Consider the following 19,382-nt stretch of genomic DNA (forward strand, 5'->3'; position numbering starts at 1 on the left):
TTACTATATGGGGGATGAATTACTATAGGGGGGATGAATTACTATAGGGGGGATGAATTACTATATGGGGGATGAATTACTATGGGGGATGAATTACTATATGGGGGATGAATTACTATGGGGGATGAATTACTATATGGGGGATGAATTACTATGGGGGATGAATTACTATATGGGGGATTAATTACTATGGGGGATGAATTACTATGGGGGATAAATTACTATGGAGGATGAATTACTATATGGGGGATCAATTACTATATGGGGGATGAATTACTATGGGGGGGATGAATTACTATGTGGGGGATGAATTACTATGGGGGATTAATTACTATGGGGGATGAATTACTATGGGGGATTAATTACTATGGGGGATGAATTACTATATGGGGGATGAATTACTATGGGGGATGAATTACTATAGGGGGGATGAATTACTATGGGGGATGAATTACTATGGGGGATGAATTACTATATGGGGGATGAATTACTATGGGGGATGAATTACTATATGGGGGATTAATTACTATGGGGGATGAATTACTATATGGGGGATGAATTACTATGGGGGATGAATTACTATATGGGGGATGAATTACTATGGGGGATGAATTACTATATGGGGGATGAATTACTATGGAGGATGAATTACTATATGGGGGATGAATTACTATGGGGGATGAATTACTATATGGGGGATGAATTACTATGGGGGATGAATTACTATATGGGGGATGAATTACTATATGGGGGATGAATTACTATATGGGGGATGAATTACTATGGGGGATGAATTACTATATGGGGGATGAATTACTATGGGGGATGAATTACTATATGGGGGATAAATTACTATATGGGGGATGAATTACTATGGGGGATGAATTACTATATGGGGGATTAATTACTATGGGGGATTAATTACTATATGGGGGATGAATTAATATGGGGGATGAATTACTATAGGGGGGATGAATTACTATGGGGGATGAATTACTATATGGGGGATGAATTACTATGGGGGATGAATTACTATATGGGGGATTAATTACTATGGGGGATGAATTACTATATGGGGGATTAATTACTATGGGGGATGAATTACTATATGGGGGATGAATTACTATGGGGGATGAATTACTATATGGGGGATGAATTACTATGGGGGATGAATTACTATGGGGGATGAATTACTATATGGGGGATGAATTATTATGGGGGATGAATTACTATATGGGGGATGAATTACTATATGGGGGATGAATTATTATGGGGGATGAATTACTATATGGGGGATGAATTACTATGGGGGATGAATTACTATATGGGGGATGAATTACTATGGGGGATGAATTACTATATGGGGGATGAATTACTATGGGGGATGAATTACTATATGGGGAATGAATTACTATGGGGGATGAATTACTATATGGGGGATGTATTTTCAGTTTTAAAAATGTGGCTCTCAAAATGAATTTCAATCGTGGTTTTGGCGAGCTTTGGCTCAGTTGAAAAAAAAGGTTGCTCACCACTGCCCTAGCCATATGTGAATGATGCCGCTGCGCCATTGTACAGACTCCACTAACTTTTTGCCGCCACCCAATTAATTACTTTTATAAAAGTGCTCTTCGCCACCAGTCCAAACAATAATTGCTCTTATTTGCTGTTTTGGCACTATCTTGGCAATTATGTGTCTAAAAGGAAAATCCTCCAAAACTTGCTTCTTAATCACTGAGGCTACCTGTGTTTTAATATAAAGCATTGTACAATATACCTTCCTTTGTAGGGTACAGAGGTCATCCCTTTCCTTACATCTGTTTTGTATGACAAGACTCAGTGGAAGACTCCTTATGAATTTAACCCAAATCACTTTTTGGATGCTAACGGGAAGTTTGTAAAACAAGAAGCATTTATGCCCTTCTCTGCAGGTAGGTCACTATTGTTACATCATTTTTCTCCTCCTTCAAGCCCTCTCTATAGTCAATAATGGCTGATTTTGGGAGTTAGAAATTTCTAAAGGGAGTTAGGGTAAAAGCTTTTTAACTATAAGCCAACCTGAGACAGCCCCCCGACCTTGTGTTCAAGGCTGCTCTTTTTGGCTTCATACAGTACTCATAGAATGGTAACACTGCACCGGCCAGTTTGAGTACAGGTTGTCCAACACACACATTTTGGGGGGAAAAAAACACCTATTGCCTATTTATTTTGACAGAACACAGCCTGTCTACTGCTGGACTGTAATTGGTTCTTAAACTACAATTACCTTTTTGAAGCTATGCTGCCAGGAGCATATCTGTGCTATCAAAAGCCTTGGTACTGCAAGGATATAACAATGTTAAGATGTCTACAAGCAAGTCTATCCAAACAGTTATGGTCAAATCAGAAAACAATTGGGTGCTATGCTGTTTCTCCAGGAACCCCTGATCTACTGTTTGCAGGACAAAAAAAAAATCAGTCAGGTGTGCTGGATTTTCCTGGATGGGTATCTTTTCATTTTTAAAGAGACCAATATCAGCATGGTTTTTACATTTTCCCACCCTTCCCTCCTCCATAGGCATAAACATGCGCTCTTGGATGATCCAAGCATGAATGTTTTACAGAGATAGGGGACCCTCTGTGTTACCAGGCAAATGTTAGCCCTAAAAAGGGCTGGAGTGCAGGTTTTGAGAAACACTGAAACACTCTGCAAGGATGATGGGCTTTGCTCTGGACTGCTCACAGGGTGCAGCTCTCAGTTATAGAGTGGCAACAGCTGACAGCATGCAAAAATGAAGTGTGGTACAAAGTCATTAGCCAAGGTTGTGGTCACACAGGCAAAATGTCAGGGCAGTCAGATAACCAGGATTGACAAGCAAAATTACAGGGCAAGCAGATATCAAGCATCATCAACAAACATGATGAAGTCATTAAAAGGAACCAGCTGAAGGAATATGAGTGCATCTAAACACACAAACTTGAAAAGGCCTTCAGTAGTTTTCTAAAATTTAGAAAGAGGCTGCACAGGTGAACATGAATCAAGTATGGGACCTAGGTATAGACAGCAGCAAATATGGCACAGATTGGTACTGCAGGAATTAAAAATGACAGAGTGTTTAGGGAACGATCTTTCATAAAATAAATCTATCAGCAGACTGTACCCACATCCAACCACCATTTTTGGGTAGCTTTATAGTGACTACATCTCCTATGGACATTGAGAGACATTGCATGTTATTCCTTTGAATTGATCAACCTCATTCATCCAACTATGGGTAGATTCTCCTTTGCTGCATGTTGTGATAGTAAAGAACAGCCCATTCTCAAGGACAGGAAACAGTTCTAGCAGATTGCCCTTAGCTTTAACATGTCTTTCCACTAATCTTTTTCTTGTCTAACTATTGTCTACTATTGTTTTGCATGATGATGAAAAATTTGTCATGGAAGTCAATAGGATTACTATCAAATCAATAATAAAAAAAAATAGAATACTGCAAATTATTTTGCTGTTCTGAATGCTTGATAGGTATTTAGTAGGAGACCACGTCAGTTTGGTTGCTGGAGTATATTTATTGCAGAAGCAGGCTCTCTTCTACCACTCTATGCCATCCATAAATTAAGGTCTAACTATTTTACTGTACTTCCAGACTACAGAGCACAGCTTATATCATGCACTCCTCAGTTGACTTTTTTTTCTTCTGCATTTTTTTTATAGGAAGAAGGGCTTGTGTTGGAGAAAGTTTAGCCAGAATGGAACTTTTCCTGTTTTTTACTGGCCTTCTGCAAACCTTCACTTTCTACCCACCTCCTGGAGTCTCCAGAGATGATATAAGTCTGAAGCCTGGCACTGGATTCACTTTAATCCCTTTGCCACACTTAGTATGTGCGAAGCTAAATTACTAATGAAAGACAGCTAAGAAGCAACATGTTTGTTGTGTAAACTTTGCATTTTAGCTGGTCTGCTTTTTAGATGTTATGTCATTTTGAATACCACTTTTGATATGTTGTACTTTAAAGCTGTAATATTTCTGAATAAAACTGTTAAGGACCAGTACTGGGCTATCCTGCAATCCATTAGATTTCTGTATCTCTTACTAGTGAATATGATGTATTTTAAATGAGAACAAAAAAAAAATGTGCCAGGACTCCGTTCGGATGTCAAAAAACATAGCAGCTAGCACGACACCATAATACATAGTATAATAAACATCACAAAACAATAGTGCAGCACTAAAATACATTAAAATGTGTGTGCAATACAATAGTGCAATGCAAAATATATCAAACTCTTGTGTCACCACAAATTGAAAGAAAAAAGGAATCCAAATGTGAAGCCAAAAACAGTGAATTCAGTGGTTCTTCGATATGAGGGAGTACATCGCTCCTGATCACGTCATTTTTGATTAAACTAGTAGGGCAGAGAAGGAACACACGCCACTACGCATATGTAATCTCGCTGCAGGCATCTTGGATTTTGGAATATTGGTTGTCCACATGATATGAAGTGCCTGATTGTCATCTTTTCATTTGATCTGATATAATGCAGCAGTACCATCGTTTGACATGTGGTTTTGAGGAAAGCTAGATATATTGGATTATTATACAAGTGCTGGTTGACCACTCTTAATTGGGGGTCATATGATTCTGGTAAGCCTCCCTTTGTTGTACATCGAGGTGCTGTGTGGTTCATTATTAAAAAGTTTTGGTGGCCTTTGACATCCACGTCTGTCATTTCCCTCATAATTGAAGAACCACCGTTTTTGGCTTCACATTTGGATTCCTTCATTCTTTCAATTTTTGGTGCCACAAGAGTTTGATATATTTGCATTGCACTATTGTATTGCACACGCACTTTAAGTTATCTTAGCGCTGCACTATTGTTTTGTAATTCGATGTATTTGCCTGCAGGGGTACCCACCCCCTTTAAACTAACTCTCCCATAATATAGAGAGCTTGAAGCTAATAAAAGGTAATAAAAAATAGAAAGACAGCAATGTGAGAACATCATAGTTTGAAATCAGGCACAATAATGGTTTTGTAAGACCTATCTAGGAGCAATAAGCCCTGTCTAAATCACTGTCCAGTAAACTACGGGCTTAGCCATGTTGGCGTTGGGGTCTTTGCTAGCGGTGGAGTTTTACCATTCCATATTGGAGCTTTTTAATCCACTGCGCAGAGAATTAACACTGTCCCATTGCACAAGAATGCTTCACAACCATAAACAGTAGCAACAATAGCAAGCTATGGTGGTCAACAAGCCTCTGCTTGCCCACTGTGGTGAAGTCTACTTGGTCACTGTCCAGTCTTGGATTCACTTTTCCACTCAGAGTGATTGTGGAATTGAACCAATGTGCAGCGTCTGAGTGGAGTCAGGCAAAAGGTAACCCACTCAACCTTGAACCTACCTGTCAAGCCTTGGATGGCGATCCTTTCTTTGGGTTCCTGCGACACAGCAACTCATTCTCCAGCAGCACATGGTCCAGTAGGGTACTGCAGACAGGAAGAGGATACCAGAACATACTCTGCCATCAGAAACAGTCAGCTCTGGGGTTCTTTAAGCACGCTCGAAATAGTTAGTCAACATGTGGTACTGGGCTTTTTACTCTGTACATGGCAGACGCAAAAGCAGCAGTCCTGGCAGAAAACCCAAACCCCTGGAGACACAGACTCCTAGGCTCCTGTACTACTAAGGGCAACTACCCACTTCCAGCCCTGTCCCTGGGCTCACTACACTGGCCGAACACTCTCCAAAAGGCTCTAGACACACTTCCCAGGCACTCTTCTCTCCATGCAGGTCCCTGGCTTCTGGCTGTCTCACACTCACACAAAAATTCTCTTGGCTCAGTGGACAATCAGGGTCTGTCTTCCTCATTCTTAGGGGAGGTACAGTCCCCTGGTGGGAGCAGCAGCAGCTAACAATCCAAGGCAGCAGCTGCTGTTGCCATCAGTGTACTGTACCACCCCTAATAATCTAAGAATGCGAAAGAGAGTCTATCTCTCTGCTCTTTATCCCTATGCTACTAAGACATACCAAGACATTTTGGACAATTTCATACTCCCAACTTTGTGGGAACATTTTGGGGATGGCCCCTTCCTGTTCCAAAGTGACTGCACACCAGTGCACAAAGCAAGGTCCATAAAGACATGGAAGAGCGAGTTTGGGGTGGAGGAACTTGCCTGGCCTGCACAGAGTCCTGACCTCAACCCGATAGAACACCTTTGAGATGTATTAGAGCGGAGACTGCGAGCCAGGACTTCTCATCTGACATCAGTGCCTGACCTCACAAATGCACTTCTGGAAGAATGGTCAAACATTCCCATAGACACACATATTTAATGTGTTTTAAAGCAGAAAGTAAACAAAAATTTTTTTGGGGCTCTTTTTTTGTTTATATAGCAAAAAATAAAAACCCTGTGGTGATCAAATACCACCAAAAGAAATCTCCATTTGTGTGAAAAAAATAATGTAAATTTCTTTTAGGTATAGTGTTGCATGACCACACAATTACCAGTTAAAGTAACACAGTGCTAAAGAGGGAAAAATGGCCTGGTCATGAAGGGGGGTACAACCTTCTTGAGCTCAAGTGGTTAATTTCCCAGGATGGGAATTACAGAGGTCCTTTCCTGGGTGGAGGCACTGCCAACTTTATTATCAAACCCACTCTTTTACTAAGCAAAGGTTCTGGTTCTAATATTTACCTACAGGTTTAATGCAATAGCTTGTTTATGAAGGCCAAATTCTCATAACCCCCCCCCCAAAAGAGGGCTACCCAAGTAATGTAAGTATCATCCTCTTGTAATCATACAGAGAAAAATTAAAGAGAAGGGTAGAACTGGAGGCCAAACAGTTGTGCCGCAGCGTATGATGTACGTACCTGCATTGAAAATGTCACATTCGTACAGTATGTTGCATTCATAGAGTATGTCACATTCATAGAGTATGTCACATTCATAGAGTATGTCACATTGGTAAATGAATGCATTGTCCGAAGGCTGAAGATGGCGGCTGGAGCAGACGCACATCAGTGAGCTCCTGAGCTCCTGGCCCCAATCTGCTGCCATCCGGGCCACAGCGGACCCTAGCGGGGGCCCTACGACACTCCGGTCCCTGCCTGGCCACCAAGGAAGGCCACCGGACCTTTTCCTGGAGCTCCGGGAATCGGGGCCTACCACGCACCCGAAGCTGCGGCCTCAATTTTTGCCGCAGATGATCCGAATCGCCGGACATCCGCCCGGACGGCCCTTCGACATGGCATAATGGACTCTCCCTATCCTCACGTCCTGACTGAAACCTCCCTCCTCTCCGACCCGATCAGCATTCTGCCCACCCTAGCATGCCACCTGCACTCCTCCTCCTCGTTCTCCTCTTCTCCATCCCCAAACTTGCCTCCCTCTACCTCCCTACTCCCCCAAAACACCTCTACATCGCACCCTCACTTCTTCCCTCCCCCCTCTATGGCTTTCACCACCTCCTCCTATTACTCCACTCCCCCGCCGACCCACAAGCCACCACCAACCGACCCACGCGCTCCTGCACCTCCCATTCCCATGCCACCTTCCTCACCCTCCTCCTTCTCCTAACCGCCAGTGACCTCTCCCCAAACCCTGGCCCTCCATCTCCCCACTCCCCCTCCTGGCACCCCCCTACTCACGCCAACCACCGCAACCCCCTCAATCTCATATCTGTCCCCCTCCTCCCCACATCCACCCCTCCCCTCTCGGTTGCACTCCTGAACGCCCGTTCGGTTTGCAACAAGCTCACTGCCATCCACGACCTCTTTCTCTCCCACTCCCTCAACCTCCTAGTGGTCACCGAAACCTGCATCCAAGCCACTGACTCCACCTCCCCTGCTACCCTCTCCTATGGAGGCCTCGTCTGGACCCATTCACCCAGACCGAGCGGACGCAGAGGCGGAGGGGTCAGTATGCTCCTACCACTGCTGAGCACCTTCCAGATCCTCCCTAACCCCCCCTCCCTATCCTTCTCCTCCTTCGAGGCCCACTGCATCTGGCTCTTCTCTCCCACCCCCCTACGGATTGCGGTAATCTATCGGCCTCCTGGTTCTGAATCCCCCTTCCTTGACGACTTTGCCGCCTGGCTTCCCTTCTTCCTCTCCTCTGAGCTACCGACCATCATCCTAGGTGACTTCAATATCCCGATCAACGCCAACAGCCCGGCTACTTCCCAACTCCTCCTTCTAACCTCCTCCTTCGCACTCAAACAGCACACTCAGTCCTCCACCCACTCCAGCGGAAACACCCTGGACCTCATTTTCTCCCACCTCTGCACCCCCCACGACTTCACTAACACCCCCTTCCCCCTCTCTGACAACCACCTCCTCACATTCTCCATCTCCCCCTCCCTCAACTCCCCCCTCCCCCGAAGCATCTAACCATCACCCGCAACCTCCGCAATCTGAACCCGACCCATCTCCACCCAGAAGCTGACCGTCTGTATGACAGCATCCTCCCTCTGTCATGCCCTGACCTGGCCACTACTGCATACGACGACTCACTGTCAGCTGCCCTTGACTACCTGGCACCCCTAACCACACGTAGCATTATACCCCCCAACCGCTTCAACCCTGGCAAAACGACCACACGAAATGCCTCAAACGACGCAGTCGTGCGCTGGAGCGCTTATGGCGCAAAACCAGATCCCCTCCCGCGCTCTCCCTCTATAAAGCTGCCTACCTCGCCTACACCACTTCCCTCCACGCCGCCAAGCAAGCCTATTTCATAACCCTTATCAACACCTTCCCCACTGTCCTCGCCGGCTCTTCTCCACTTTCAAATCCCTGCTCTCTCCCGCCCCACCCCCACCCAGCACCTCACTCACCGCCCACGAGATTGCCACTCACTTCCAAAACAAGATTGACGCAATCCGTAAGGACATTGTCAACTCACAATCCACCTCTCCACCCAGCCTCCCACCCTCCTTCAACCCCTCAACCCTCCCCTCCCCTTACCTCATAGTCACACTACCCCCCACTATACCTAATGCCCCGCACATCATCACCTCCCCAACACTCCGCTCCTTCAGCCCAACTACCCCCGAGGAGGTCTCTAAGGTCTTCACTGAAGCTCGCCTCACCACCTGCCCCCTGGACCCTATCACCTCACAGCTCCTCCAGTCACCCCCCTCCATCATTCGCTCCCTCACCCACATCTTCAATCTCTCCCTCTCCACTGGCACCTTCCCCTACCCTCTAAAGCACGCACACATCACCCCCATACTCAAAAAACCCTCCCTTGACCCCACTAACCTTAACAACCTTAGACCCATCTCCTTGTTGCCCTTCACTTCCAAGCTCCTTGAGCACCTGGTCTACAATTGCCTGAGCACCCACCTCACTGATAACAACCTCCTTGACCCCCTACAGTCTGCCTTCCGTCCCCTGCACTCCACCGAAACCGCCCTACTTAAAATCACCAATGACCTGCTAACCACGAAAGCCAATGGCCACTATTCTATCCTCCTGCTCCTCGACCTCTCCGCGGCCTTCGACACTGTTGACCAACCTCTCCTCCTTGCCAAACTGCACTCCCTTGGCATCAAGGACGCTGCTCTCTCCTGGTTCTCCTCCTACCTTTCCCAACGCTCCTTCAGCGTCACCTACAACACTGCCACCTCCCCCTCCCCCTGACTGTCGGGGTCCCCCAAGGCTCTGTCCTCGGGCCCCTCCTCTTCTCCATCTATACCTCCTCCCTTGGCAAACTTATTCACTTCCATGGCTTCAATTACCACCTCTATGCCGACGACACCCAAATTTATCTCTCCACCCCCTCACTCTCTGCCCGCATCGCCCACCTCCTAAACGACATATCAGACTGGATTTTGCTCCATTTCCTCAAGCTTAACCTATCCAAAACCGAGCTCCTGGTCTTCCCCCCACCCCGTGCCCCCTCCATCCTCTCCATCACTACTAACAACACCACCATCTCTCCCACCCCACACGCCAAAGCCCTGGGTGTCACCCTGGACTCCCACCTCTCCTTCCTACCCCACATCCAACTGCTATCTAGATCTTGCAGGCTCCACCTCCACAACATCTCCAAGATGCGCACATTCCTCACCCCAGACACCACCAAACAACTCGTACACTCCCTCATCATCTCACGCCTGGACTATTGCAATTCCCTTCTCACTGGCCTACCCAAACGAACGCTATCCCCACTCCAGTCGATCCTACACTCAGCGGCTAGACTCATCCACCTCACCAACCGCTCCACATCTGCCTCCCCCCTCTGCCAATCCCTTCATTGGTTCCCGATTGCCCAACGCATCAAATTCAAACTGCTAACTCTGACCTACAAAGCCATTCACAATGCCGCCCCGAACTACATAACTGAACTGATACCCAAATACTACCCTACCCGTGCCCTCCGCTCCTCACAGGACCTCCTACTCTCTAGCTCCCTGGTCTCCTCCTCCCACGCCCGATTGCAGGACCTCTCCAGGACTTCCCCCATCCTCTGGAACTCCCTACCCCAATCCATCAGACTGTCACCTACTATTTTTTATGATTATTTATTAAATTATAATTTATGATTTCGTGTTTCAAATTTTATCATAGACTCTTGTTAGGACAGATTTCAGTGAATTATTCCTAAAAATTACAGCCTACAAAAAAAAAAACTACATATTTCCATGCAAAATAATGGTACCGCTTTCAGCACCAAAAATCTGAAATAATCATACCGCCGAGGAGGTTATTGTGTGAACTTTAAATCCTGGCATCAAAACAGCTACATTGCAGATAACATAACTGCCTCTTGGCAAAGGGTTATACAGGTTTGTGCAGTACAATCCATAGCATCTATGCAAAAACAAGATTATGCAATAACAAGCTAAGGAAATAATGTCCAGTGAGCCAAATGGGGTGATATAGTTTATTTGAGCCCTAGTAAAGATTAATATGTTAAGAATTAACAGCATGCATATAAAAGCTGTGCCATACTAGTTTACTAACTGAACCTGAGCCACTTCATATTGATTTATTCGTAGTACATGTCCTTAAGCTGTGAACTTTATATTCTGGCATCAGCTACACTTCAGATAATAAACGCCTCTCAGTTTCCATCCAAAAAAAAAAAATCTCACAAAGGGTATACAGGTTTGTGCAGTACAAGCTTATACAATAACAAGATAAAATATTATTGGCCAATGAGCCAAACAATGTAATATAGTTTATTTGTGTCCTAGTAAGATTAATATGTTAAGAATTAACACTGTGAGTATAAAACTTGTGCCATCGCCACATTGAAAATATCATCATTACAGTTCTTCACTATGACTTTTCTCACCTACCTTCTCACAAGGATTGATTTGCTGCTTTGTTTCATAACATGTGTTGTATTATTTGTCTACTGGATCAATGGATCTAAGAAGAGCAATGGAAAGATGCCTCCAGGTCCTAAACCTCTTCCTTTAATTGGGAACCTCAATCTGGTGGACCTGAAAAAGCCATATGAGTCACTAATGGAGGTAGTACCGGTTAATATTAATATTTACAGTAAAGGTACCTTGGTTGCTTTATATATATATATATATATATATATATATATATATATAAAATGAAGTATCTTATATAATCATTTGTTTATTATATTATATTGGAGATCTTTTACCACCATAATATTTGCCTATTTGCTTATTTTGTACTGTTGGCAAACATGCAATCAGCTGATCTGAATTCTGTACAAATGTTATATAGCCAGATTCTAGGAAGTTGATCATTGTCCATCCTCTTTTAGGGTCTACCGTGTCAGTTTGCCAAAAGTAACATGACAAGTGTTTACAATGCTTACAATCATTATTTAGTGAATAAATTACTAATATTTAAGTAAATAATCTAAAATGTATATTAAATGTTATATATTTATGATAACAGCCATCTTAATATATTTTAGTGATATAAATAATGTAGTACAAGAATGATACACAGTATAATACTATGTGTTATAAAAGGAAACTATAGTATCTATCTATCTATCTATCTATCTAACTATCTATCTATCTATCTATCTATCTATCCACATGGAAGAAAAATATATTTGAAATATATTTTAAAAATATTATTCCCAAATATATTGCCATATATTTGAAATACTACAATTTTGGCCATATTCAATATATTTCAAAATATATTTCAATTACTATATATATATATATATATATATATATATATATATATATATATACTGCATGTTGAAATGCGTTTTTATGACAAAATATAAGAAATACATTTTTAAAAATACATTTCAAATATACTGTATGTCTTTTAAAAAAACAAATCTATATTTTTGGAATGCATTTACAAATGTATGTAAAACTATATGTTAAAAGGACTTTTTTATATGTTAAAAAAAATCTGAAGAATATATTTTTAAAAATATATATGTTTTAAATAAATTCTTCAGATTTTTTCAACATGCAGTACATATATATATATATTTATTGAAATATATTTTGAAATATATTGAATATGGCCATAATTGTGATATTTCAAATATATGGCAATATATTTGGGAAGAATATTTTTAAAATATATTTCAAATATATTTTTTCTTCCATATGGGTATCCATCTATCTATCTATCTATCTATCTATCTATCTATCTATCTATCTATCTATCTATGGGGTTGATTTACTAAATCTGGAGAGTGCAAAATCTGGTGCAGCTATGCATAAAAACCAATCAACTTCCATTTTGTTTGTTGTCAAAGCTTATTTGAACAAGTTGAAGATAGAAGCTGGTTGGCAGAGCTGCAGCAGATTTTGCACTCTCCAGTTTTAGTAAATCAACATCTATCTATGTATATTGCATTCATATAATGTAATTCAGCTGCAACACGTTTGTTAGCAAACAGGTAAGAAGCTTTTTATGCTTTTTATACATAACATGTCTCTTCTACAAAACTAATCCTTCCTAGCAGCAATTTTTTTTAAAGTACCACTTTAATAGTCCTATCAATGACTGCTAATGTTTAAAAATGTTTTCTTTTGTAAATGTTTAAACATGGGGCAGCCCTATAGACATTAGTAGAACTGCACAGTTCTGTGGGTTAGGTCTGATCTATAAAAGTAATTTGGTTTATCTAAACAGTCCTTAAAGTGTATCTAAGCCCAAGAACAAAAATGGAATATATTGCAGTTTACCAATCCTTAGATGTGGTGGCTGCATTACTTTATATATTTCAGCTGTTATATTCAACAGGCGATCCTGCTAGTAATGCACTTCAGGGTTTATTTACTAAAGCTGGAGAGTGCAAAATCAGGCTCACGTCTGCACAGAAACCAATCAGCTTCCAGGTTTTATTGCCAAAGCTTAATTCAACAAACTGAAGTTAGAAGCTGATTGGTTTCTATGCAAAAGTGAACCTGATTTTGCATGCTCCAGCTTTAGTAAATAAAGCCCAAACTGTCTTAGGTTGATGACACTCACTCACTAACTATATCTATGGAGAAACAGCGTTGTCACCTTAGAACAGGACTACATTAACCTTCCTCTCTTCTCCATAACATAGAGGGGGGTGTTTTGTTGCCCTCAGAGATAGCTGGAACCAATGGGAGTTATTTCCTATGGCCTCTTTCACACGGGCATTCCGTATGTCCGTTTTTCATCTGTCTGTTTATGGATGAAAAATGTACAACCATGTATTTCTATGGACTAGTAGATGTAAATGGATGATCATTCGTTTAATCCGTTAATGTCCACATCCATTAACATCCGTTTTTTGAATGAAAGAAAACCCTATTTTTGTTCTGTAAAAAAACCCAGAATGGACAAAAAACGGATGTAAATGGATGTAAACAGATGAGAAACAGATGAAAACGGATGTAACGGATGAAAACAGACGTAAAACAGATTAATAAACTGATGTAAACTGATGAAAAACGTATGTAAAAAGAATGAAAAAACGAATGTAAACTGATGAAAAAACGGATGTAAAATGAATGAAAAAACTAATATAAACTGATGAAAAAACGGATGTAAAATGAATGAGAAAAGTAATATAAACTGATAAAAAAACGGATGTAAAATGAATGAAAAAACTAATGTAAACTGAGGAAAAAACTAATGTAAAATGAATGAAAAAACTAATATAAACTGATGAAAAAATGGATGTAAAATGAATGAAAAAACTAATGTAAACTGATGAAAAAAATGGATGTAAAATGAATGAAAAAACTAATATAAACTGATGAAAACATGGATGTAAAATGAATGCAAAAACTAATGTCAACTGATGAAAAAACGGATGTAAAATTAATTAAAAAACTAATGTAAAATTATGAAAAAACGGATATAAACTGATGATAACAGATGTAAAATGAATGAGAAAACTAACATAAACTGATGAAAAAACGGATGTAAAATGAATGAATAAACTAATATAAACTGATGAAAAAATGGATGTAAAATGAATGAAAAAACTAATGTAAACTGATGAAAAAACGGATTTAAACTGATGAAAACATGTAAATTGAATGAAAAACCTAATGTAAACTAATGAAAAAACGGATGTAAAATGGATGAAAAACTAATGTAAACTGATGAAAAAACAGATGTAAAATGAATGAAAAAAATAATATAAACTGATGAAAAAACAGATGTAAAATGAATGAAAAAACTAATGTAAACTGATGAAAAAACGGATGTAAAATGAATGAAAAAACTAATGTAAACTGATGAAAAAACAGATGTAAAATGAATGAAAAAACTAATGTAAACTGATGAAAAAAGGGATGTAAAATGAATGAAAAAACTAATGTAAACTTATGAAAAAACGGATGTAAATTGATGAAAACAGATGTAAACTGAATGAAAAAACGGATGTAAAATGGATGAAAAACTAATGTAAACTGATGAAAAACTAATGTAAACTGATGAAAAAACGGATGTAAAATGAATGAAAAAACAAATGTAAACTGATGAAAAAACGGATGTCAAATGAATGAATAAAATAATATAAACTGATGAAAAAACAGATGTAAAATGAATGAAAATACGAATGTAAACTAATGAAAAAAACGGATGTAAAATGAATGAAAAAACTAATGTTAACTGAAGAAAAAACGGATGTAAAATGAATACAAAACAAATGTAAACTGATGAAGAAACAGATGTAAAATGAAAGAAAAAACTAATATAAACTGCTGAAAAAACGGATGTAAAATGAATGAAAACACTAATGTAAACTGATGAAAACGGATGTAAAATGAATGAAAAAAATAATATAAACTGATGAAAAAAAACTGATCTAAAATGAATGAAAAAACTAATGTTAACGGATGAAAAAACGGATGTAAAATGAATGAAAAAACAAATGTAAACTGATGAAAAAACAGATGTAAAATGAATGAAAAAACTAATATAAACTGATGAAAAAACGGATGTAAAATGAATGAAAATACTAATGTAAACTGATGAAAAACGGATGTAAAATGGATGATAAAACTAATGTAAACTGATGAAAAAACGGATGTAAACTAATGAAAAAACGGATGTAAACTGCAGCCACCACATCTAATGATTGGTAGGTAGAAATATATTACATTTTGGTTTTAGGTTTAATACCACATTATTGTTAGGGTTTACATACTCCTTAGGCAGTGATGCACACTTCTTCTCACGTTCTTGATATACAGAATGCCATGGTATTTAAAAATCTGTGGTTATATGAAATCCTGTCAAATTATACTTTCTTTATATATATGTATTTGTGAACACACACTCTAAACCAGGGGTCTCCAAACTTTTTAACCTCCCTGGCGGTATTCCCGAGTGTAGCTCGGGGTAAGGTTTCAGTACCACAAGCGGTAACCCCGAGCTACACTCGGGAATACCATGCGGCGCTGCTCCACGATCCCTGTATCACTTACCTTGTCCTGCGCTCCCACGATGTCCCTCCTGCAGTGTCCCCGACAATGTAATCCGGCGGATGACAGCATCTGTCATCTGGGTTCCGTCCCCTGTGAGCGTCGGGACGTACGGGGGACGGAACGGCGGGAAATTCAAAAATGACAAAAAGTGACATTCACTAAAATCACTAAAATCACATAGTATTCCATTACTGTATCAAACCATTTCACATACATTTTGTTCCTAGTGCTTTGTCCTGTGTCCTGCCTGCATTTTTACTGTTCTTATTTATTGCCTGGAAACTGAGAAATGTCCATGGTGTCCAAAAAGCGTCACTTTAGGTCAAAAGCGGTTTTAGACCAGCTAGAGAACAGCGATAGTAAATCAGAACCACTTGCAGAATGGAGTGATAATGATTTGTGGGGAAATTCGTCATCAAACAGTGAAAACGATTCTGCGACTTTGCTCATTGATGTGCGAACTTGGCGCTATATTTCAAATTTAAGTGTTTTTGGTTTGATTATATTATTAAATTAAATTTATTATTATTATTAGAGATGAGCGAATCGAACCAGGCGAACCGGAATTCGATACGAATTTCAGGAAAAATTTGATTCGCGTCGAATCCGAATATTTGCCTACTTCGGGTGCGCGAATCGGATTTTTCCCGATCAGCCGGCAAAAGTGTCCCTGCAGAGAGCTCCGCTATTTCTGACAGTTCTCTGACAGAAGGAACACATGTACAGCGGTTGAAACATTGTATCTATTTGTTTCCATTTAGGATACAGATGTTTTTATTCGGAAACAGATGTTTCAACCGCTGTACATGTGAAGGAGCTGTCAGAGAACTGTCAGAAATAGAGGAACTCTGCAGATACACTTTTTGCCGGTTTGGAATTCTTATTTTCATCCTACTTCTTCTTCTTCTTCTTCTTCTTCATCCTCATCCTCATCCTCAGAAGAAGAAGAAGAGGATGAGGATGAAGAAGAAGAAGTAGGATGAAAATAAGAATAATTCCAAGCCGGCAAAAAGTGTATCTGCAGAGCTCCTCTATTCTGCAGATACACTTAGAGGAGCTCTGCAGATACACTTTTTGCCGGCTTGGAATTAATCTTATTTTCATCCTACTTCTTCTTCTTCTTCTTCTTCATCCTCATCCTCAGAAGAAGAAGAAGAGGATGAGGATGAGGATGAAGAAGAAGAAGTAGGATGAAAATAAGAATAATTCCAAGCCGGCAAAAAGTGTATCTGCAGAGCTCCTCTATTCTGCAGATACACTTAGAGGAGCTCTGCAGATACACTTTTTGCCGGCTTGGAATTAATCTTATTTTCATCCTACTTCTTCTTCTTCTTCTTCTTCTTCATCCTCATCCTCATCCTCAGAAGAAGAAGAAGAGGATGAGGATGAGGATGAAGAAGAAGAAGAAGAAGTAGGATGAAAATAAGAATAATTCCAAGCCGGCAAAAAGTGTATCTGCAGAGCTCCTCTAAGTGTATCTGCAGAATAGAGGAGCTCTGCAGATACACTTTTTGCCGGCTTGGAATTATTCTTATTTTCATCCTACTTCTTCTTCTTCTTCTTCATCCTCATCCTCAGAAGAAGAAGAAGAAGAAGAGGATGAGGATGAAGAAGAAGAAGAAGAAGAAGTAGGATGAAAATAAGAATAATTCCAAGCCGGCAAAAAGTGTATCTGCAGAGCTCCTCTAAGTGTATCTGCAGAATAGAGGAGCTCTGCAGATACACTTTTTGCCGGCTTGGAATTATTCTTATTTTCATCCTACTTCTTCTTCTTCTTCCTCTTCATCCTCATCCTCTTCTTCTTCTTCTGAGGATGAGGATGAAGAAGAAGAAGAAGAAGAAGAAGTAGGATGAAAATAAGAATAATTCCAAGCCGGCAAAAAGTGTATCTGCAGAGCTCCTCTATTCTGCAGATACACTTAGAGGAGCTCTGCAGATACACTTTTTGCCGGCTTGGAATTAATCTTATTTTCATCCTACTTCTTCTTCTTCTTCATCCTCATCCTCAGAAGAAGAAGAAGAAGAGGATGAATCAAATTTCTTCCTGAAATTCGGCGAATCAGCCGAATCGAATTTTTGAATAATTCGCTCATCTCTAATTATTATATTATTATTTTTATGATTATTTATTAAATTATAATTTATGATTTAGTGTTTCAAATTTTATCATACCCGGGATGTTTACTAGACTCTTGTTCGGACAGATTTCAGTGAGTTATTCCTAAAAATTACAGCCCTACAATAAAAAAAAAACATATTTCCATGCAAAAAAATGGTACCGCTTTCAGCACCAAAAATCTGAAATAATCATACCGCCAGGGAGGTTAAACAAAGTGCCAGTTTACTGTCCTTCAGACTTTAGGGGGACCGGGCTGTGATGGGGGGGGCTGGACTGTGACACATCCTGGTGTCAGTGGGAGTAAACAATGCCCAATGTTTTATATTAGAGGGTGAAATAGTGCCACATCAGTGGAGGGAATAGTGCGTCATCATTGGTGTCAGTGGAAGGAATAGTGCGTCATCATTGGTGTCAGTGGAAGGAATAGTGCCTCATCATTGGTGTCAGTGGAAGGAATAGTGCGTCATCATTGGTGTCAGTGGAAGGAATAGTGCCCCATCATTGGTGCCAGTTGAAGGAATAGCGCCCCATCGTTGGTGTCAATAGAAGGAATAGTGCCTCATCATTGGTGTCAGTGGAAGGAATAGTGCCCCATCATTGGTGTCAGTGGAAGGAATAGTGCCCCATCATTAGTGTCAGTTGAAGGAATAGTGCCCCATTGTTGATGTCAATGGAAGGAATGGTGCCTCATCATTGGTGTCAGTGGAAAGAATAGTGCCCCATCATTGATGTCAGTTGAAGAAATAGTGCCTCATCATTGGTGTCAGTTGAAGGAATAGTACCCCATTGTTTGTGTCAATGGAAGAAATAGTGCCTCATCATTGGTGTCAGTGGAAGTAATAGTGCCCCATCATTGGTGTCAGTGGAGGAATAGTGCCCCATCATTGGTGTCAGTGGAAAGAATAGTGCCCCATCATTGATGTCAGTTGAGGAAATAGTGCCTCATCATTGGTGTCAGTTAGAGGAATAGTACCCCATTGTTTGTGTCAATGGAAGAAATAGTGCCTCATCATTGGTGGCAGTGGAAGGAATAGTGCCCCATCATTGGTGTCGGTGGAGGAATAGTGCCCCATCATTGGTGTCATTGGGATTGATAGTGCCCCATCATTGGTGTCAGTGGGAGAAATAGTGCCCCATCAATGGTGTCAGTGGGGGGAATAGTGCCCCATCATTGGTGTCAGTGGGAGGAATAGTGCCTCATTATCAGCGTCAGTGGCAGGAACTATGCCCCAAGGCCAGATAAAAGCAAGCAAAGGGCCACAGTTTGGAGACCCCTGCTCTAGATTCCTTGCAGTGCAAACAACACACACAAAAGGGATGCGTTTCCCCTTTCTCCACACTTTCTCCCAGCTCAGGCTCTATACAGACATTTAAATTAGAGACGGCTCAAAGAAA

At 40.8% G+C, this 19,382-nt stretch overlaps 2 protein-coding genes across 5 annotated transcripts in view; both read left to right on the forward strand.

Moving 5' to 3' along the window:
* LOC149473010 (cytochrome P450 2K1-like) overlaps positions 1–4,033 on the forward strand; it is a 28,140-nt gene extending 24,107 nt beyond the window's left edge. The window contains exons 8-9 of the mRNA XM_089681908.1: positions 1,790–1,931; positions 3,695–4,033. Of these exons, the coding sequence (XP_089538034.1) occupies positions 1,790–1,931; positions 3,695–3,882 (330 nt within the window). The 3' untranslated portion in view covers positions 3,883–4,033. The remainder of the gene's footprint in view (positions 1–1,789; positions 1,932–3,694) is intronic.
* A 7,239-nt stretch (positions 4,034–11,272) lies between these two features.
* The window catches only part of LOC149473011 (cytochrome P450 2K1-like), a 64,458-nt gene continuing 56,348 nt past the window's right edge, over positions 11,273–19,382 (forward strand). For all 4 annotated transcript variants that reach the window (XM_089681932.1, XM_089681940.1, XM_089681923.1 and 1 more), the window contains exon 1: positions 11,273–11,467. In XM_089681932.1, the coding sequence (XP_089538058.1) occupies positions 11,273–11,467 (195 nt within the window). The remainder of the gene's footprint in view (positions 11,468–19,382) is intronic.

This window comes from Staurois parvus, unplaced genomic scaffold, assembly GCF_062004578.1.
Source record: "Staurois parvus isolate SC_StPar_1 unplaced genomic scaffold, SC_StPar_1.0 ptg000018l, whole genome shotgun sequence".
NCBI classification, from domain to species: Eukaryota; Metazoa; Chordata; class Amphibia; order Anura; family Ranidae; genus Staurois; species Staurois parvus.